Source organism: Mauremys reevesii, unplaced genomic scaffold (assembly GCF_016161935.1).
Source record: "Mauremys reevesii isolate NIE-2019 unplaced genomic scaffold, ASM1616193v1 Contig24, whole genome shotgun sequence".
Lineage (NCBI taxonomy): Eukaryota > Metazoa > Chordata > Testudines > Geoemydidae > Mauremys > Mauremys reevesii.
This window is the reverse complement of record NW_024100834.1, coordinates 517,896-534,776: the sequence shown is the minus strand read 5'-3', so window position 1 is coordinate 534,776 and position 16,881 is coordinate 517,896. Positions and strand designations below refer to the sequence as shown.

Below are 16,881 nucleotides of genomic sequence, written 5' to 3'. Positions count from 1 at the left end.
TCACCTGAGATGTGGGAGACCCAAACTCAAGGTGCTGCTCTATTGGCTGTTAAATTATTTATATAAAAAAAGTTGAACAGCTTCTAGAGGAGAGACTGAGAAGAACTCAACCCAGTCAATCCCAAAGCCCAGTATCAGGAGTGTTTTCCTGTAACAGGGGAGAACATACAGAATAAGAACATGAGTAAATAAGGAAGTGTTATTTACTCCTTCTCATAATACAAGAACTATGTCATCCAATGAAATTAATAGGCAGCAGGTTTAAAACAAACAAAAGGAAGTATTTCTTCACACAACGCACAGTCAACATGTGGAACTCCTTGCCAGAGGATGTTATGAAGGCCAAGACTGTAACAGGGTTCAGAAAAGAACTAGATAAGTTCATGGATGATAGGTTCATCAATGGCTATTAGCCAGAATGGACAGGGATGGTGTCCCTAGCCTGTGGTTGCCAGAAGCTGGGAATGGGCAACGAGATGGATCACTTGATAATTACCTGTTCTATTCATTCCCTCTGGGGCACCTGGCATTGGCTGATGTTGGAAGACAGGATACTGGGCTAGATGGACCTTTGGTATGACCCAGTGTGGCCGTTTTTATGTTCTTAGTCCCACATTCAGTTCCTTTATCATCATCGGGGCTGGGGAGGGGATGACCACAGGTGTATTTGGTGAACGCTCTGACCACTGGGTGAAGCTTATGGGGGAGCACCCTACCCCTACAGGTTAGATCTCCATTCTATTCTATTCTATTCTATTCTAAGCACTAAAAAGGATCCCATCCCTGTTGTTGCTAAAGTGCCTGATAAAATTAGGAAGAAGGATGTTCTAATTGAGGTGTTTAGATCCTGTTAACATTTTAATTCCCCAAGTGCCTGCTGAGCCTCAGTACTGATGTTTCAGGTCTCTAATTGTATATTGGCTGCTAAGTCCAAAGCCGACCAACTTTGGACTTTGATCTTTTAATCCTATCTCGCCAAAAAATTATCGGTCCTTTGGCAGAGCTCTTGGACGATGTCTGTCAAATGAGCCATGAGGGACCCTGAAATACAATTACCCCCTGCTCTAATCCTGAGACCGCTTCCTATCTAGAATTTTCATGGGGACCAAGAAGCCCTGTATTTTTCTTCCCTGCTCTAACGGCTTGCTTGTCTCTTTCCATCTCAGTGCTGGGAACAAAACCCACCAGCCATGGGATTTCCTCTGCTTTGGAGATCAGTCAAAGGTCCAGTTCTTCCATTGTGTCCCAAACAGCCTTCTTGTGCCATCTCATCACCGGAGGGAATTTGCAAAGGCTCTAACATTGACATGGCTCATGTCAACTCACATAGAGACTGAAATGTGCCATGGAGTTATTAAAGACTCCTCTTGTGGAAGAATCCCCAAATCTCCAAAGCAGCAACTTCCTTGATTGTGCCTATTAAAACCCAAGGGGATTTCAGTGACTCCTAGCACCAGTCTTAGTGGGGGTCAATAAGCACATAAGGGGAAGATTTCTGGGGCTGTCTCCTCCTTAGAACTGGGTCTTCTTCCTCTGCTGGCCAGGACTGCAATGATCAGCTCTGAGGTCTGACTGCCCCAGGCCATCCTTTGGAGGCAGCCGGCTCTGAGGTCACAGACACGGCAGGTCGTGCAAGGTATGGGCTCTTGAATCAAACAATGTGCAATGTGATAGTAGGGGGAAGTATTGTTATTATGAGGAGGGTGGTTGCTCAGAGACCCCACTGATAAAGAAAGAACGACCTGGTTGGGGGGATAGTATTAAGCACTCAAAAGTGAATACTTCTCTAAAGGGCTCTACAGATGTTACGTGGGGTTTCCAGAGGAGTCTAAGTGTGTTAGGAGGAAGAACAGATCACAGATGCTTTGCTGAGGTCTTCCTGTGCCTGGCTCCCTCAGACCAGGTTTCTCCAATGGCAGGGCTTTAAGAGGCTCAGATTGGAGAGAGATGTCACAGAGGCAAGGTGGAGGTGTGAATGAAACTGAGAAAGAGCCCAGGAAAGTGTCCAGATGTGCGGATAAAGCCAGAGTGAGATTCTTACAGTGGGTTTCTTGCTTTTAGAAAAGCTGAGATTTTTGTAGTTTTAGTCTGGGATTTCAAAGCTATCAGAATTTCAGTGGGAACTGGGCATCTAACTCCCTTAATCTCCATGGAAACTCCCAGCCTAAAGTGCCTGAAATGTTCAAATGTCTGACAGGGACAGTGTGCGTCTTTGTCCCTTCGATTGGCTTCAGCAAGGACAGAGATTTATGAGTCTCCTCCAGCAGTGGTGGTCAGTTAGTTCAGCCATTAGACACTCAGGCTTTTACATCAAAATGTCTTTAGTTCAGTCCTTCGACATATACCCCTTAAACCTCCACACCTTAAAAGCTGCACCAACAGGGAGTCTCTAAGGTTTGCAGGATGGTGGTGGGCAATGCCCCTCTGCCAATTTCACTGCTTTTCCCCAAAGTTATCCACTACTTCCTCATTGTTCCCTGAGTGCATCACAGAGTTTTGACCCTCACAGCCCTCTTGCCAAGCTGGGGAGCTGAAGAATTACACCTATTTTAGAAAGGGAAACTGAGGCACAAAGGCAGTGATTTTCAAAAGACACTGGAGTGGTTAGAAATCCACTGATCTATGGGAAGATCAAGGGGAATTGGTCACATAACTCACTTATTTTCCTTGGAAAATCCCAGACAAGTCAGGGATGTGAGTTATCCATGGGCACAAAGATTGTCTGTGGCAGGACAGATATTGGACCTCGCTCCCAAAGGCTTACTGACAAAGCCCTTCTACCCCATTGCTCACAGCAGCATCCCACTCTCCTTTAAAGCTGGCTGATATTCTTTTACAGAAACAGACACGTAAATACATTTTGAATTTTTATATTTTCAAGTGAGCAAAAAAGCCATTTTTCTCACCTTCTCACACTTTTTTTCTCCCCTTCCTTCTCCTGTCTCCATTTTTCCAAATAGCAAATTAAAAATGGGAGAGAAAATGCCTGGGAGGATATGGAAAACAGAAAACCAAAAAAAGAAATCTAGAATGTTTTTTTTTCAAAAGCTAAATCAAAATGAAAATTTCAGTACGAATGGAATAAAAATAAAAATTGGGCAGGAAAAGCAATGAAACGAACATTATCATTTTGTTTCATCTAAAAAAAAAATTCCCTGTGAAAAAAGTTTGAACCAAAAATATCAGATTTTTCCCTTGAAAGATGTTGCTGGAAATAACATCTTTTTCAAGCAGCTCCAGAGATTTTCCAAAATTTTAATGGTGGGTGAGCAAACCATGCCTCCTCACCCCCAAGCTACCAATGCAGACCCCCAGTCAGTACTTTCCCCAGGAGTTGAAATTAGATCAAATGTACAGGGTTGGCTGGACTAAATTGACTACACAGTATGTAACTAGTTGACTACTGCAGTGGGGATGGGAGAGTTCGGGGTGTGTGAGTAGAGAAATCTCTGGCTCTTAGGGTCTGCTGAAGCAGGAGTCCCCTGCAGTGGGGCTGAGGGGATAGTATTTCATTTAGGAAAATACAGACCTAGCCAAACCCAAACCCAAACCCAATGTCTTTCTTAGGGTGCAGTTAAGAAGGAGTCAATATCAGTAATTTAAAGGTGGAAAAATTACAAGAAACTTTTATTAATGATTATTGTCATTCAGTTTCCAGGTATATTTTAAGGACACCAAATGGAGCAGGAGAACCTCACCACCACAGTGACAGATTTTGTCCTCTTGGGCCTCACCCAAAGTCCTGAGCTGCAGCGATTCCTCTTCATTGTCTTCTCCATAGTCTACCTGACAACCTGGCTCGGAAACTTCACCATCATCATCAGTGTGATAACTGACCGCCAGCTCCACACCCCTATGTACTTCCTGCTGGCCAACCTGGCTTTCATAGATATTAGTGACTCTACAGTCAGTGTGCCAAAGATGCTCTTGGGTCTCCTCTCCCAGCGCAAAACCATCTCCTTCAATGAATGCATCCTCCAGATGTTCTTCTTCCACTTCATTGCCGGTGCTATGGTATTTTTACTTGCAGTGATGGCCGCCGATAGATACGTGGCTATCCATAAACCATTGCAATATTTGACTATCATGAACTGGGGTGTGTGCATGGGGCTAGTGGCCGCACATGGCTGGGTGGATTGGCTCACTCTGCTATTCAAATTGGAATGGTCCTCCAGCTACCGTTCTGTGGGCCGAACATCCTGGACAATTTCTACTGCGATGTCCCACAAGTCGTGAAACTGGCCTGCACTGACACCCGCCTGTTTGAGCTGCTGATGGTCTCCCACAATGGGGTGATTGTCATAATTATCTTCATTCTCCTGCTCATTTCATACACCATCATCTTAGTCAAGATCAGGACACACCTTACAGAAGGGAAGCGCAAGGCTCTGTCCACCTGCGGAACCCAGATCATGGTAGTGTGTTTAATATTTGTGCCCTGCATCTTCATCTATGCCCGGCCCTTCCGGAAATTCCCTATGGACAAGATTATCTCAGTCCTTTACACTATAATCCCCCCGATGCTGAACCCAATGATCTACACGCTGAGGAATGCCGAGATGAAGAAGGCTATCAGGAGACTGATGAGCAGAATGGTCTTCTCAGGAGGAAAATAAAGACATAATTTTTAAAAATTATGATTTCCCAAATTATTATGTTTTCAATTTTGTTATTAACATGGTACATGAACTTGTCATACAGTGTTAACAACTCTCAGTAGGCATCTGTGTTTGTTCCCTTTATAGGACCCATTGTGTTGGGTCAAACTGTGATAATTTTCTGTGGGTTTATTTTGTTCAAATTCTAAAAAATATTATATATTAGAACATGTGGATGACCCTGTGATAGATTTGGCTTCCCTTTTCTTTTATTGGAAGGATTGTTGGGAAGCAGAGTCTGCTGCAAAGCAAGTCTCCAGGCAACCTAATGAGCACAAGAGGGGTGCCTAATTAGAGGCACCACCTATTTGGTGTCAAGAGTGAGCAGACTGGCTTTTAAGCCCAGCAGCTGCAGCAGTTCCACAGCTGCTCAAAGTGTTCACCAGTGGCTGGGAGAGTACCTGTGCTTTCTTGTTCCCAGCTGTTTCAGCCTTAGTCGTGTCATGAGTCCTGCCTTCCCACACTCCAGTTTCCCTGGTCCTGAGCTGTGCCTGCGATTCTTGACTTCTGACTTTGGCTCTGAGCCTTGGCTCTGATTCCTGACTACCAACTCCAGCTGTAACCACTAGGCCTGAGGCCTGCTCTAACCACTGGGCACAACGGCCCATGTCCCAGTCACTGGCAGGATTCCACATAGTTTATTCCTCCGAGCCACTAATGTGGCGGGATCTGTCCTTTTCCGAAAACAAGCTACCACACATGCAGCTACTCGCCGCAACTGTGTTATCAAGGGGTCCTTGCTGAGTCAATAACCAACACTGGACTTTAGCGATGGGCTTTATGCATAGCAGGGGCACTGGAAGGGGGGACTGGGCAAAGGGCCATGCCCCCCCCCAACTTTTTGGGAGCTTCCGTGGCTCCTTGTGCATAGTCTTTCTTTCCTCGTTAATGGTCTCCAGAAATCTGGGTTTTGGACATGGGGTTTGACAGAAAGCTTCAGTTGCAAGTACTCCAAATCGGATATATTCATCTTCACCAAGAGTTTTTTTATGGTATCCGTTTCTATAACTGTATCAACTAATGGTTTTACATTCTTTTCCCCTCCGTAACTTCCTCTATTGGATTAGATAACCCAGGCTGAAACTGTGTCCTGTTTTATACAGATGTGAATCAAGAAGGGAAGTGGCTATGCCTCATCTCTGTCAAATGACATAGCTGGGTGTTCTATCCAAGTAGGTTTGCCAATTTTGGTTGGACGTATTCTGGGAAATTTAATCACATGGTATAATCCTTAATTAAAGATTAATCTTTAATTCCTGGAGATTCCAGGCCAATCCTGGAGGATTGTTAACCCTGCACCCAAGGAGATCAGATACTGAACCCTCATGAAAACAACTTGCTAGTGAATGAATTATAGACCCAGGGCATGAGTCAGTGGGACACATTGGTGTAAATCAGTGCAGCTCCACTAACACTAATGGGAAAGATCCTCAGTTGGTATAAATTGGCCTTGCTCCATTGGAATCAATGAGCCAATTCCCCAGGAAGTGATGTATTTCCATTGTAGCCATTGGGGCCCGATCCCCATCTGGAGTAAAATAACTTTGCCCCATTTAAGTTAATATTGAAAATACTCGGCTGGTGTTAATTTGTGGAGCTCTGTGGAAGTGAATGGGAAAGATCCACAGCAGGTATAAATCAACATTGTTGCAGTGAACATGTCCTTAGCTAGGCTAACATACTGTGGTTCAGTGAGTGTCTTCCACCAGGGAGCATGGGTGTTATTGCTGGCTGGGCTATCGTCAGCAACATTATGAGCTAAATTCTCACCATCGCCAGTGACACCTGTGCAAAACTGCTGAGGTCTGCACGAGTGCACAGGAGTACCTGAGAGCAGATCATGAAGGAACGGTATTGCACAGAGTGTGAAGGATGTGAAGGAGTTGGGGCCGCAGAGAGGTGAATGAGGTTGGACTGTGAAAGCGGCATGGTGGGATGGTTTGTGCAGGGATCTGTGTTTACAACTTATGAATGATGGTTGATGTTTTGAAATTGTCACTATTAAAACTGCCATGTTTCTGAATTCCTCCGAGGAAATGGAAAGTCCAGCATGTGCCGACAGGGATGTGTCAAGTGTCTGCAAGACCATGGACAATGATGTGTTGTTAGAAGCCAGTGACAGCCTACTCAAGGCAAAGCAGATTGGTTCCATGGGCTCTCTGGGGCTGAGGGTTTGGAGATGGAAAGTTACTAATAACAGGACACAGAGATAAAGGGGGCAAACCAGGAGGGTCTAAAAAGACTCACACTGAAGGAGACACACGGGAAGTTTTGGGCATGAGAGGTGTACCCCGACTGATCGGGGGAGATATTTATTTTGATACACTACACAGTGGTTTGATAGGTTCTTCCTCCAAATCAGGCACCGCAATAGAATTATCAATAGAATGAGGTTCTTGAGGAGAGCCCAAGAAACATGTCACATCCTGTTCTCCCACAAGCAGTGGTGAGCTGGAGCTGGTTCCCACCAGTTCGTTGGAACCGGTTGTTAAATTTAGAAGCCCTTTTCGAACCGGTTGTCCCACAAGGGACAACCGGTTCGAAAAGGGCTTTTAAATTTAACAAAAGCTCCAGCAGCTACCTGCCCTTCCCCCGGCCCCAGCTCACCTCACTCCGCCTCTGCCTCCTCCCCTGAATGCTCCCCCAGCTTCTCTTCCCCTCCCTGGCTTCCCGCGAATCAGCTGTTCACGAGGGAAGCCTGGGAGGGCTGAGAAAGAAGCAGCGGCTTCCTGCAGATGAGCTGGGGCAGGGGGGCAGGGGTGCGAGCGGGAGGAGGGCTCCAGGCGCACGGCTCTGGCCTGGCCCCCGACCCTGACCCCGACCCTGACCAGCGCGTGTCTGGCCCCAGCTCCGACTGCAGCCCGCCAGGCGGCGCAGCTCTGGCCCGGCCCCCGGGCCCTGCCCCAACCTCAGCCGGGCGGCGCAGCTCTGGCCTGTCCCCTGGGCCCGGCCCCAACCTCGGCCAGGTGGTGCGGCTCCGGCCCGGGCCCGGCCAGCTGGGTGGCACAGCTCGAGCCCGGCCCTGGTCCCGGCCAGCTGGGTGCCTCGGCTCTGGCCAAGTGACTCTGGTCCCAACCCCGGCCCCAGCAGAGCTGGCCCGGCCCAGCCCCCACCTCCAGGCAGCCTGGTAAGGGGGCAGGGAAGGGGTGTTGGATAGAAACCAGGGAAGTTGGGGGGGTGGATTAGTGTCAGGGCAGTCAGAGGGCAGGGAACAGGGAGATTGAATGGGGGCAAGGGCCCCGGGGGGCAGTCAGGAAGGAACAGGGGTTGGATGGGGCAGTGGGGGGCAGTCAGAAGAATACATGGTGGTCCCTTCTGACCTTAAAGTCAATGAGGCTCTGAGTTCCTTGCTTGCCATCAGGTATCTCTCCTCTTTACTGTGATATTATAACTTAAGGTCAAACTATCGGCTAAATACAACATATGTAGCAACTACGTGCATCATCCTTTTATACGTAGGCCTTAGTTCTGCTAAGCTAATTGTCCTACAGGCTTGAGGCCTGTGGGCCCCTGCTTTACTCCTGTAGCAGTCTACAGAGGGACAATGGACTGTCCATCCAAGGTCAGAGACCATGAGCTGCAAGGGTGAAGTCTCCTTGTTTCAGAAGTGTAGCCATGCCCAGCTGCAACAGGATCGAGGATAGCCCCAGAGACCCCTAACCCTGGCCAAAAGAATGATAGTGACAGGTGAGGAAACTGAGGCAGGCAAATGTATGTGGAGTTTATTATATTGGAATCTGTGATGTTGCACTCTATATGATTTTATGGAAATATGCTAATGTAACTGGAATATGCTTCATGCAAAAGCTCTCTTGTAAGGTATCATTGGAAAGCTTATAATCTACTGAGTGTGGTCATCCTATTTGTATAAATGTACCACTCTTGTATCTGAAACTAGAAATATGAAATATAACTTCCAGTCTGTGAAAGAGACTTATTGAAACATCTTTCAGGGTGAGATTTTATCTGTACTCAGTTGTATTGCAGTATTAGGCTTATATTTGCATGTTTTATTTTATTTTACTTGGTAATTCACTTTGTTTAGTCTGTTATTAGTTGGAACCACTTAAATCCTACTTTCTGTATTTAATAAAATAACTTTTTACTTATTAATTAACTCAGAGTATTTATTAATATCCCGGGTGGGGAACAGCTGTGCATATCTTTCCATCAGTGTTATAGAGTTTACCCTTCATACAGGGTAAAACGGATTTATTTGGGTTAGACCCCATTGGGAGTTGGGCATCTGAATGGTAAAGGCAAGAACATTTCTGTAAGCTGCTTTCAGGTAAACCTGAAGCTTTGGGGCAAGTTATTTGGACCCTGGGTCTTTATCGGAGCAGACGGGCGTGTCTGGCTCAGCAGGACAGGGTGCTGGGGTCCTGAGCTGGCAGGGAAAGCAGGGGCAGAAGTAGTCTTGGTACATGAGATGGCAATTCCCAAGGGGGTTTCTGTGATCCAACCCATCACAGCATAGATGTGTGTATGTCTCCTGCTGTTAAAGAAAGAGCAATAGCTACTACTGGGCTGTTCACAGTGCTCTACAGGACCTTATCAGGTGACCGATGAAGTAAAAGACAAGGCCACCCTTTTGGGGGAGATTTGGCATGAGTTTGGGCTGAAGCAATGTGGGGGACCAGGGGTCATCACAGGACCTCGGGACAGGGCAGTGGATCATGCGGTCAAATCTTTCAGGAGGGGATATGACATCTACACCCCAAAAGCGTCCCCAGTGGCCCAAAGACAGCAGCCATGCCTGGTCCATTCCAAAGACTGGAAGCTTAAAAGACTGGACAGGGGTCACTGATGGCAGGGTGTGAAGGGGAGGGGGCTGCACAAGGGTCACTAAGAGAAGAGTGTGAAGGGGAGGGGGCTGCACAGGGGTCACTGATGGCAGGGTGTGAAGGGGAGGGGGGCTGCACAGGGGTCACTGAGAGAAGGGTGAGAAGGGGACAGGTCTACTTGGGCCTAAAGATTATTTTTTTCTTGGTGATGATGAATGAGGGGAGAAACTGTTTAGATAGATAGATAGATAGATAGATAGATAGATAGATAGATAGATAGATAGATAGATCCTGCAGTCCATGAACTCATCATTAATACTAGAAAGCAGGGAAATAGCATTGCCTCTTTTTACAGATGGAGAAATTGAGGGTCAATGTGCTGAAAGGGTTTGCTCAAGGTGACACCAGGAGGGTATGGGAGAGCCAGGAAAACAGTGCTCGGCATCTGTCTCCACTGCTCTAACCATTAGAATAAAATTGCACTATATCGCTGGAGTCCTGACTCTCAGTCCTCTGCAGTATCACCTGGGCTGGGGAGCATTGTCTCTCTAATTCCCTCATTGGAATTGACTATGAAGCTTCCTACTTGCCAGCATATGCAGCACATGCATAATGCATGGGGTCCCGCAACATGTGGTCCAGTGTTCCTCTGCGGTGTCTTCAAAGTCTTCGGAGTCAAGGATTCAAATGTGAGGACACCCAAAGTCTGTTGTGTTTGTCTGTCTGTAAATAAACAATACTCTTGAAGATTCCACCGACATTTTAATGATTTTCCTTGAGACTAAATCTCCAGATAATTAATCCTCAGCCCTCCAAAGCAGCAGCTTTCTTGATCACACCGAATATTCCTCAGGTGGATTTCTGAACGGTTTTGGCCCCAGTTCTAGTGTCAATGGGACGGTAAGAATGATAAAAGGGGAAGATTTCTAGGGAAGCCGCCTCCTTGTATCTGACCTATTTCCCTTGCCTGTTATGGGGAACCACACACAGCTCTGAGATGTTCAAGGAATCCTCTGGTGGTTAGATACGGTCGGGGGGATATGCACAGAGAATCCGGTGGTAAGGAAAGAGAGCTCCGGTTAGGGGGGATAATCCTTAGCACCGGTAGACAGTTTCCTTTTCTAAAAGAAACAAATATTAGCTGGGATTTTGAAAGTAGCCTAGGGGAGTTAGATGCCTAACCTATTTGAAAGTCAATGGGCGTTGGACACCTACATCAATTAGACCCCTGCAAAAATCCCAGCCACTCTCTTTGTACCCCATCACATGTTTGATTTTAACAATTGCTTCTAGTAGGAAGGGTTGAATGGGTGGTGGCTTTCCAGGTCTTGGCAAGAGCTGCAGACTCATGGAGTGGGATGGTTCTCGGAGTGTATGTCTACACTTCTAGCGGTGTGTAATGGACAGACACTTCATGCCCAGCTAGCATGGGTAGAGTCAGCAGGGTAGACGGTGCGGCATGGCTTAGGTGAATAGAGTGCCCTACCTGCCTTAACCCTAGGGTACGTACCCTGCACAGCTCTCTACATGTCCAGCCAGTGCATCCCATGTCTGCACTGCTGTTTTTATCAGTCTAGCATGCCACTGCCTCCCTGCTGCCAGAACCTTTCCCTGTGGCATGTGGCTTCATACCCCAGTGACAGGTGCCGTTCACTGCAGCCAGTAGCGATATGTGTAATGCCTGTGCTCTACGAACAGCTGCAGGGGTAGATGCAGGCTAAGTTTACGACTAAGGAGAAGGTCTGAGTGGGGATGCTGAAGGGAAGGTTTAGATTCTTCTGAGCTGGGGGAGATGCGGATATGAATGACATAGACCCTTACCTTCAACACCTAGGCTAGCCCGTAACTGCATGTGTATGGACTGGGGCTAGTGCAAGGGTAGGTAAGGAGAAAAAAGACTCTCAGGGCTGGAGTTGGAAGGAGGGGAGAAGTCAAGGGAGTGAATATTGACATGTTTGTCTGGTGCCATAATGTAACTACTTACTACTGAACCCAGTTTTCCAGCCAACACAGGCCACTCATCCCTCTGCTGTAGGTCAAAGTGGACCGAGCCACGTTCTGCTGATATCACCATTGTGAGTATATCAGAAAGGGCTTCTTGCTTGCTTTCTCATCCATTCCTGTCCATGAATTTCTATCTGAGTCTCTATGTCTCCATTCATTTAACTGCTTGTTAATGGATGACCTACCTCATATGATGGAAGAACTGCATTCATTAAAACAAAATCTTCATAGATCTTACAAGTCAGGCTTAGAATATGACTCTGAACTGAAACAAAAGTTCCTGACTAGTTGTTATCTAGGTTGCTCTTTGCTCTATGGGTTTAATTAAACCAATATAACTTTCAGTGGGAACAGAGAAATTCTTTTTCACTATAAAATTCATTTAGGAATCTCTCTGTCTGGCCTTGAACTTTTATGGTGATAAATAGTCTGTTTTTCTTTCTTCCCTACTTTCTAACACGGCAGTCTCCATGAACATGAAATTTCCAAATATGGGTGCCTAGAATTAAACACTAGAGTCTCTACTAGAAAATGACTCAAGGACCAGTCTTCAGCAAATAAGCCTATCTCCACATTACAACGTAATTACACTGCAATTACAACCAGGCCTAAGTAGACCTGGTGCAGGCTTTGGCTGGGGGTTTCAATAGGGCATAATGGAACTAGATATCCAAGTTTTGCTATCCTAGATGACTTGCAGTAGTGGCTGAGCACCGACATTCCCTCAGGCTCCTTTCAAAATCTCCACCTAAATTATCTGGTATCAGAGGGGTAGCCGTGTTAGTCTGGATCTGTAAAAGCAGCAAAGAGTCTTGTGGCACCTTATAGACTAACAGACGTTTGGGAGCATGAGCTTTTGTGGGTGAATACACACTTCGTCGGATGCATCCACGAAAGCTCATGCTCCCAAACGTCTGTTAGTCTATAAGGTGCCACAAGACTCTTTGCTGCTTTTACTAAATTATCTGAATACCCCTGGAGTACAACCAGTGACACTACCTCCTTCAGCCATGCAAAGCCTCGCCAGTCTTTCTAAGCATCTTGGTTGGAGACTAGTTGGAGAAGTTGAGAGGACATTAAATTAAGAATGGCTAGGAAGGGAGCTAAGGAGGCAAATGTGGGACAAACTCAAACTCAGTGTGTTGTGAACAAATTGAACCCAGGTGCTGAAGGTTGTGAAGAGATTTTTTTTTTTCAGTTGCCATATACCAGTGCTAGGTAACAAGCAAGAGGGAAGGGAAATTCTCACCGATGAGAAGAGTTGATAGAATTGCCCTTTTTGATAACTGATTGGGATGTTAAAATCATTGGTTATCACCTGCTCAGGAAGGAAAGAGTGAATAAAAAGGGGTGTGGTGGGGGGAGAGATGGGCCTATCACTCCACATTAAAGACACCAGTACCTGTTTTAGAGTTATTGATGATTCAGAACCACTAGAGCTGGAATGCATATGGGCCAGTGTTCTATCTAACAACACTCAGGAGGGGATATTGTTAGAGACCACTGAATCAAATCAGAGACCAGGATGAGTTTCTCCTTGAATACCTGTCTCCCATGTGTGGAAATAAATATGGGGCATGGCTAGGTGGCTTTGTCCATTCCATTGTCCAGGTTGCACTGACAATCCAACTGCCTTTCTGTGGACCCAATACACTGGACAATTTCTACTGTGATGTCCCTCAGGTGATCAAATTGGCTTGCACAGACACCTACATGGTGGAGTTGCTGATGGTCTCCAACAGTGGGCTGCTCACCATCATCATCTTCATCATCCTGATTGTGTCATACACAGTCATCTTGGTTAAGATAAGGACCCATGTCCCAGAAGGGAAGCACAAAGCCCTGTCCACCTGCGGAGCCCAGGTTGTGGTGGTGAGCATCCATTTCATGCCCTGTATCTTCATCTACGCTCGACCCTTCCGGAAATTTTCCATAGACAAAGCAGTATCTGCTCTCTACACAGTCATTACCCCAATGCTCAATCCCATGATCTACACGCTAAGAAATACTGAGATGAAGAATGCCATCAAGTGATTAATGAACAGGGTCTTCTCATGGAGGAAACCAAATATGTAACATCTTTGTTAGTGGGTCAATCTTATGTTTGCAACATGTAAAATTAAAGTAGGTGCCCTCAGTTTAAAAAGGGTTTTGGTTTAGATGAGGGAGCAAGAATGAATAAAATAAAAAAAGATCTTAATGAGAAACAAAAAGCAAAGTGCATTTCTATCTGTTTCCAACAGCCTGCAGCAACTTTGGCAACAAAATGGCTACCGTCAGTAACAGAATTGTGAATATACGTGATACAGCAAACAACGACTTAACAGTTACATGGTAACAAATTCCATTTAAACATTTTTTTTCTATTGAAAATAGGTTTTAGACATTTTCATCTACAACAATTAGGGTTTTGTCTAAAAACCAAAAATCTGAAAAAAATTGTTTTTGTCAACTAAATGTAGATATTTTTCAGATGTCAGGGTTTCAGCTGCAGTTAAAACTTGGGTGGGTTTGTTTGGTTTGTTTTCCCTGAGAAAAAATAAAGATTTGTAATATTTTAAATTGTCATCAATTGGGGGAGGAGGGAGAGGAAGGGGGAAATATTTCTCAGACAGCCCTGTTAATTGCTATTATTAATATCTCCATATATTATTCTTATTCACCACAGAATGGTGGTGTTAGTGTAGTTGCAGGTATTTTCTCTTACTATATGTTTGTAAGAGAGCTTAATACAATGTGGCCAAGATACTGATTGGAGTTTCTAGGCACTATGCAAGGAAAAAAAACAACAACCAATATTCATATTGTTATCCCTTATATATCCAAACTTGTCCTCTAAGCCTCAGAGCAACTCCCAAGGAGGGCAGGGATTATAGCATATATCACATCTCCCCATTAGGCTGGAAATGGGGCTAAATTCCTGGAGTTAGGAGCCTCTTCTGAGGCAGACCACCACCCTTGTAGCTTTTAATCTATCCTCACCTGGGATGAGGAACACCTCCTGTTCAATCATTCCCACTCCCTGAGGGAGAAGATAAAAGTCTATAAAATCTTGACTGGTGCAGAGAAAGTAAATAAGGAACCTAGGGGGTCACCAAATGAAATTAATAGGCAGCAGGTTTAAAACAAACAAAAGGCAGTATTTCTTCACACAATGCACAGTCAGCCTGTGGAACTCTTTGCCAGGGGATGTTGTGAAGGCCAAGACTATAACAGGGTTCAAAAAATAACTCAATAAGTTCATGGGGGATAATGGCTATTAGCCAGGATGGACAGGGATGGTGTCCCTAGCCTCTGTTTTCCAGAAGCTGGGAACAGGTGACAGGGGATGGATCACTTGATGATTACCTGTTCTGTTCATTCCCTCTGGGGGACCTGGCATTGGCCACTGTCAGAAGACAGGATACTGGGCTAGATGGAGCTTTGGTCTGACACACAGTATGGCCATTCTTATGTGTTCTGAAGAAGGGATTTGACTAGGGCAGTCACCTGAGAAATAGCAGATCCCTCTTCACATCCCATCTTGCCCTCAGGCAGAGGGGGAACTTGAGCTGGAAGCCTCCCACATCGCAAGGGAAAACCCTAAGCACTGGGCTAAAAGTCAGAAGGGTGGGGCCTTGTCTGCAGAGCTGTCTTGTCTGAGCTCCAGCACAGGGACCTGATCCAGTAGGTGAGCTCTGAGCACACTTGCTGGATCAGGCTCTGCTGGTGAGCTAGGCAGAGGGATGCTTATCTCCCCCCATTTTGTGCATCTCTCTGGGGTTTAGGCATCCAAGTACCTAGAGGGAGGCAGCAACGCACACGCCCAGAGACTGAAACATAGACTGGTAGCAGAGGTGCTGGAACTAGGGATGCTGGGGTGGGGAGCTGCCTCATCCCCTGGCTTGAAATGGAGTCCATCGTATACAGAGTTTACAGTTTGGTTCAATGGCTCTCAGCACCCCCACAATAAAATTTTAGGTACCTACAGGGTTAGCCAGAAACTGCTAGAGGATTTTGTGAATCCCAATGGGCAGGGCCAGCTCCAGGCACCAGCCCAGCAAGCAGGTGCTGGGGGTGGCCAATGGAAAGGGGCGGCACGTCCAGCTCTTCGGTGGCAATTCGGTGGCAGGTCCCTCATTCCCTCTCAGAGCAAAGGACCTGCCACCGAATTGCTGCCAAAGACTGAAGCAGCGGCGGTAGAGCAGATTGCGGCTTTTTTTATTTTTTCTTTTTGCTGCTTGGGGCGGCAAAAACCCTGGAGCCGGCCCTGCCACTGGGGTCTGATTCTGGGATGTAGGTGTCTAAAGTGGCAGCACCCCATGCCCAGAGAGTCTTCAACCCCCCTGCTGTGGTTCCCCCTCTCCTTTCCTGTGTCTCTCCTCACAGACAGGTTCTGTACAAAGTCCGGGCACCAAACCTGGCCTACCAGGCCTGGGAGCTTTGATAAGCACCTCACAGAGGTAGGGGATAAATAGGGCTCCCAACATTATGTATATGGTCCCTATATCACAGGGAAGGGGGGAAGTGACTCAGCCACCAGGACCATATTGTGAAGTTTGGCCTTTATTACACTGCGGGGTACGGAAAAGACATTTCTCCTTCTCCATACTCAACTTGCAATCTTAGAATCCTCCTTGCTCAGCACTACGAAGGACCCTTGTGCAGCCCCGTGTCTGTCACAGCCTGACCTTAATGTCTATCCCATCCTTTATAATTGCTTTCATTTGCCCTGCAAGCCAAACTGTTTTTTTCTAACCAGCGTAACCTTGTCTCTCAGTTGTAGCTTTTGTGTCATCTAATGAAGTGTTCTGAAGCAGTTCCTAATTATCCTTCCATTTTTCTGTTTAAACTTTTTCTACCACTTGATTCGACTCATCTTTGTGAAACTGGCCTTTTAAAGCACTGGGTGCTATTGCTTTAGATTTTATGCTGTTTGCACATAACAAATGTAATTGTGTGCTGATCATTTGCACCCATGCAACAATTTTCTTTTAGTTCTCTTTTGCTGTCGAGATTTGGTCTGCTATAGAATTCCCTGCTGTTGGATGCAACATTTTTTGTGTTAGGAAATAGTCAGCTATCCTTTTTTAGACACTCAGAGGACATTTTATGATTAGCAGCATGCAACCTGCAGCATATGTCAGTCAGACTGAAGTAACCCATTTTAACACAGTTTATTTTCCTACACATTATTTGTAATTTTGGAAAAGAACTTGTATTTCCATTTTTGAAAATGTTCCATTTTGTTTTTGCAAAAAAACAAACAACAAACAAACAAAAAACAAACAGAAATAACCTCAGTGATATTTTTGTCCCTTTAAATTGCTTATATTAAATCAATATTACCTCCACCTTAACAGAGATATTGGATTGGGAAATTTCCTTGTTGTCTAAATTCAACACTAGTGGCCTGAAGGAATAAAGTAGGGGGGAATTCCTCCAGTGGAGAAGAT

General features: G+C 45.8%; 1 protein-coding gene across 1 annotated transcript; it reads left to right on the top strand.

Annotated features, from left to right (window-relative positions):
- Positions 1–3,678: 3,678 nt before the first annotated feature.
- Positions 3,679–13,480, top strand: LOC120393585 (olfactory receptor 4D1-like). Its single transcript, XM_039518215.1, has 2 exons — positions 3,679–4,121; positions 13,021–13,480. The coding sequence occupies exons 1-2, from the start codon at positions 3,679–3,681 to the stop codon at positions 13,478–13,480; spliced, it is 903 nt and encodes a 300-aa protein (XP_039374149.1).
- The last annotated feature ends 3,401 nt before the right edge of the window (positions 13,481–16,881 follow it).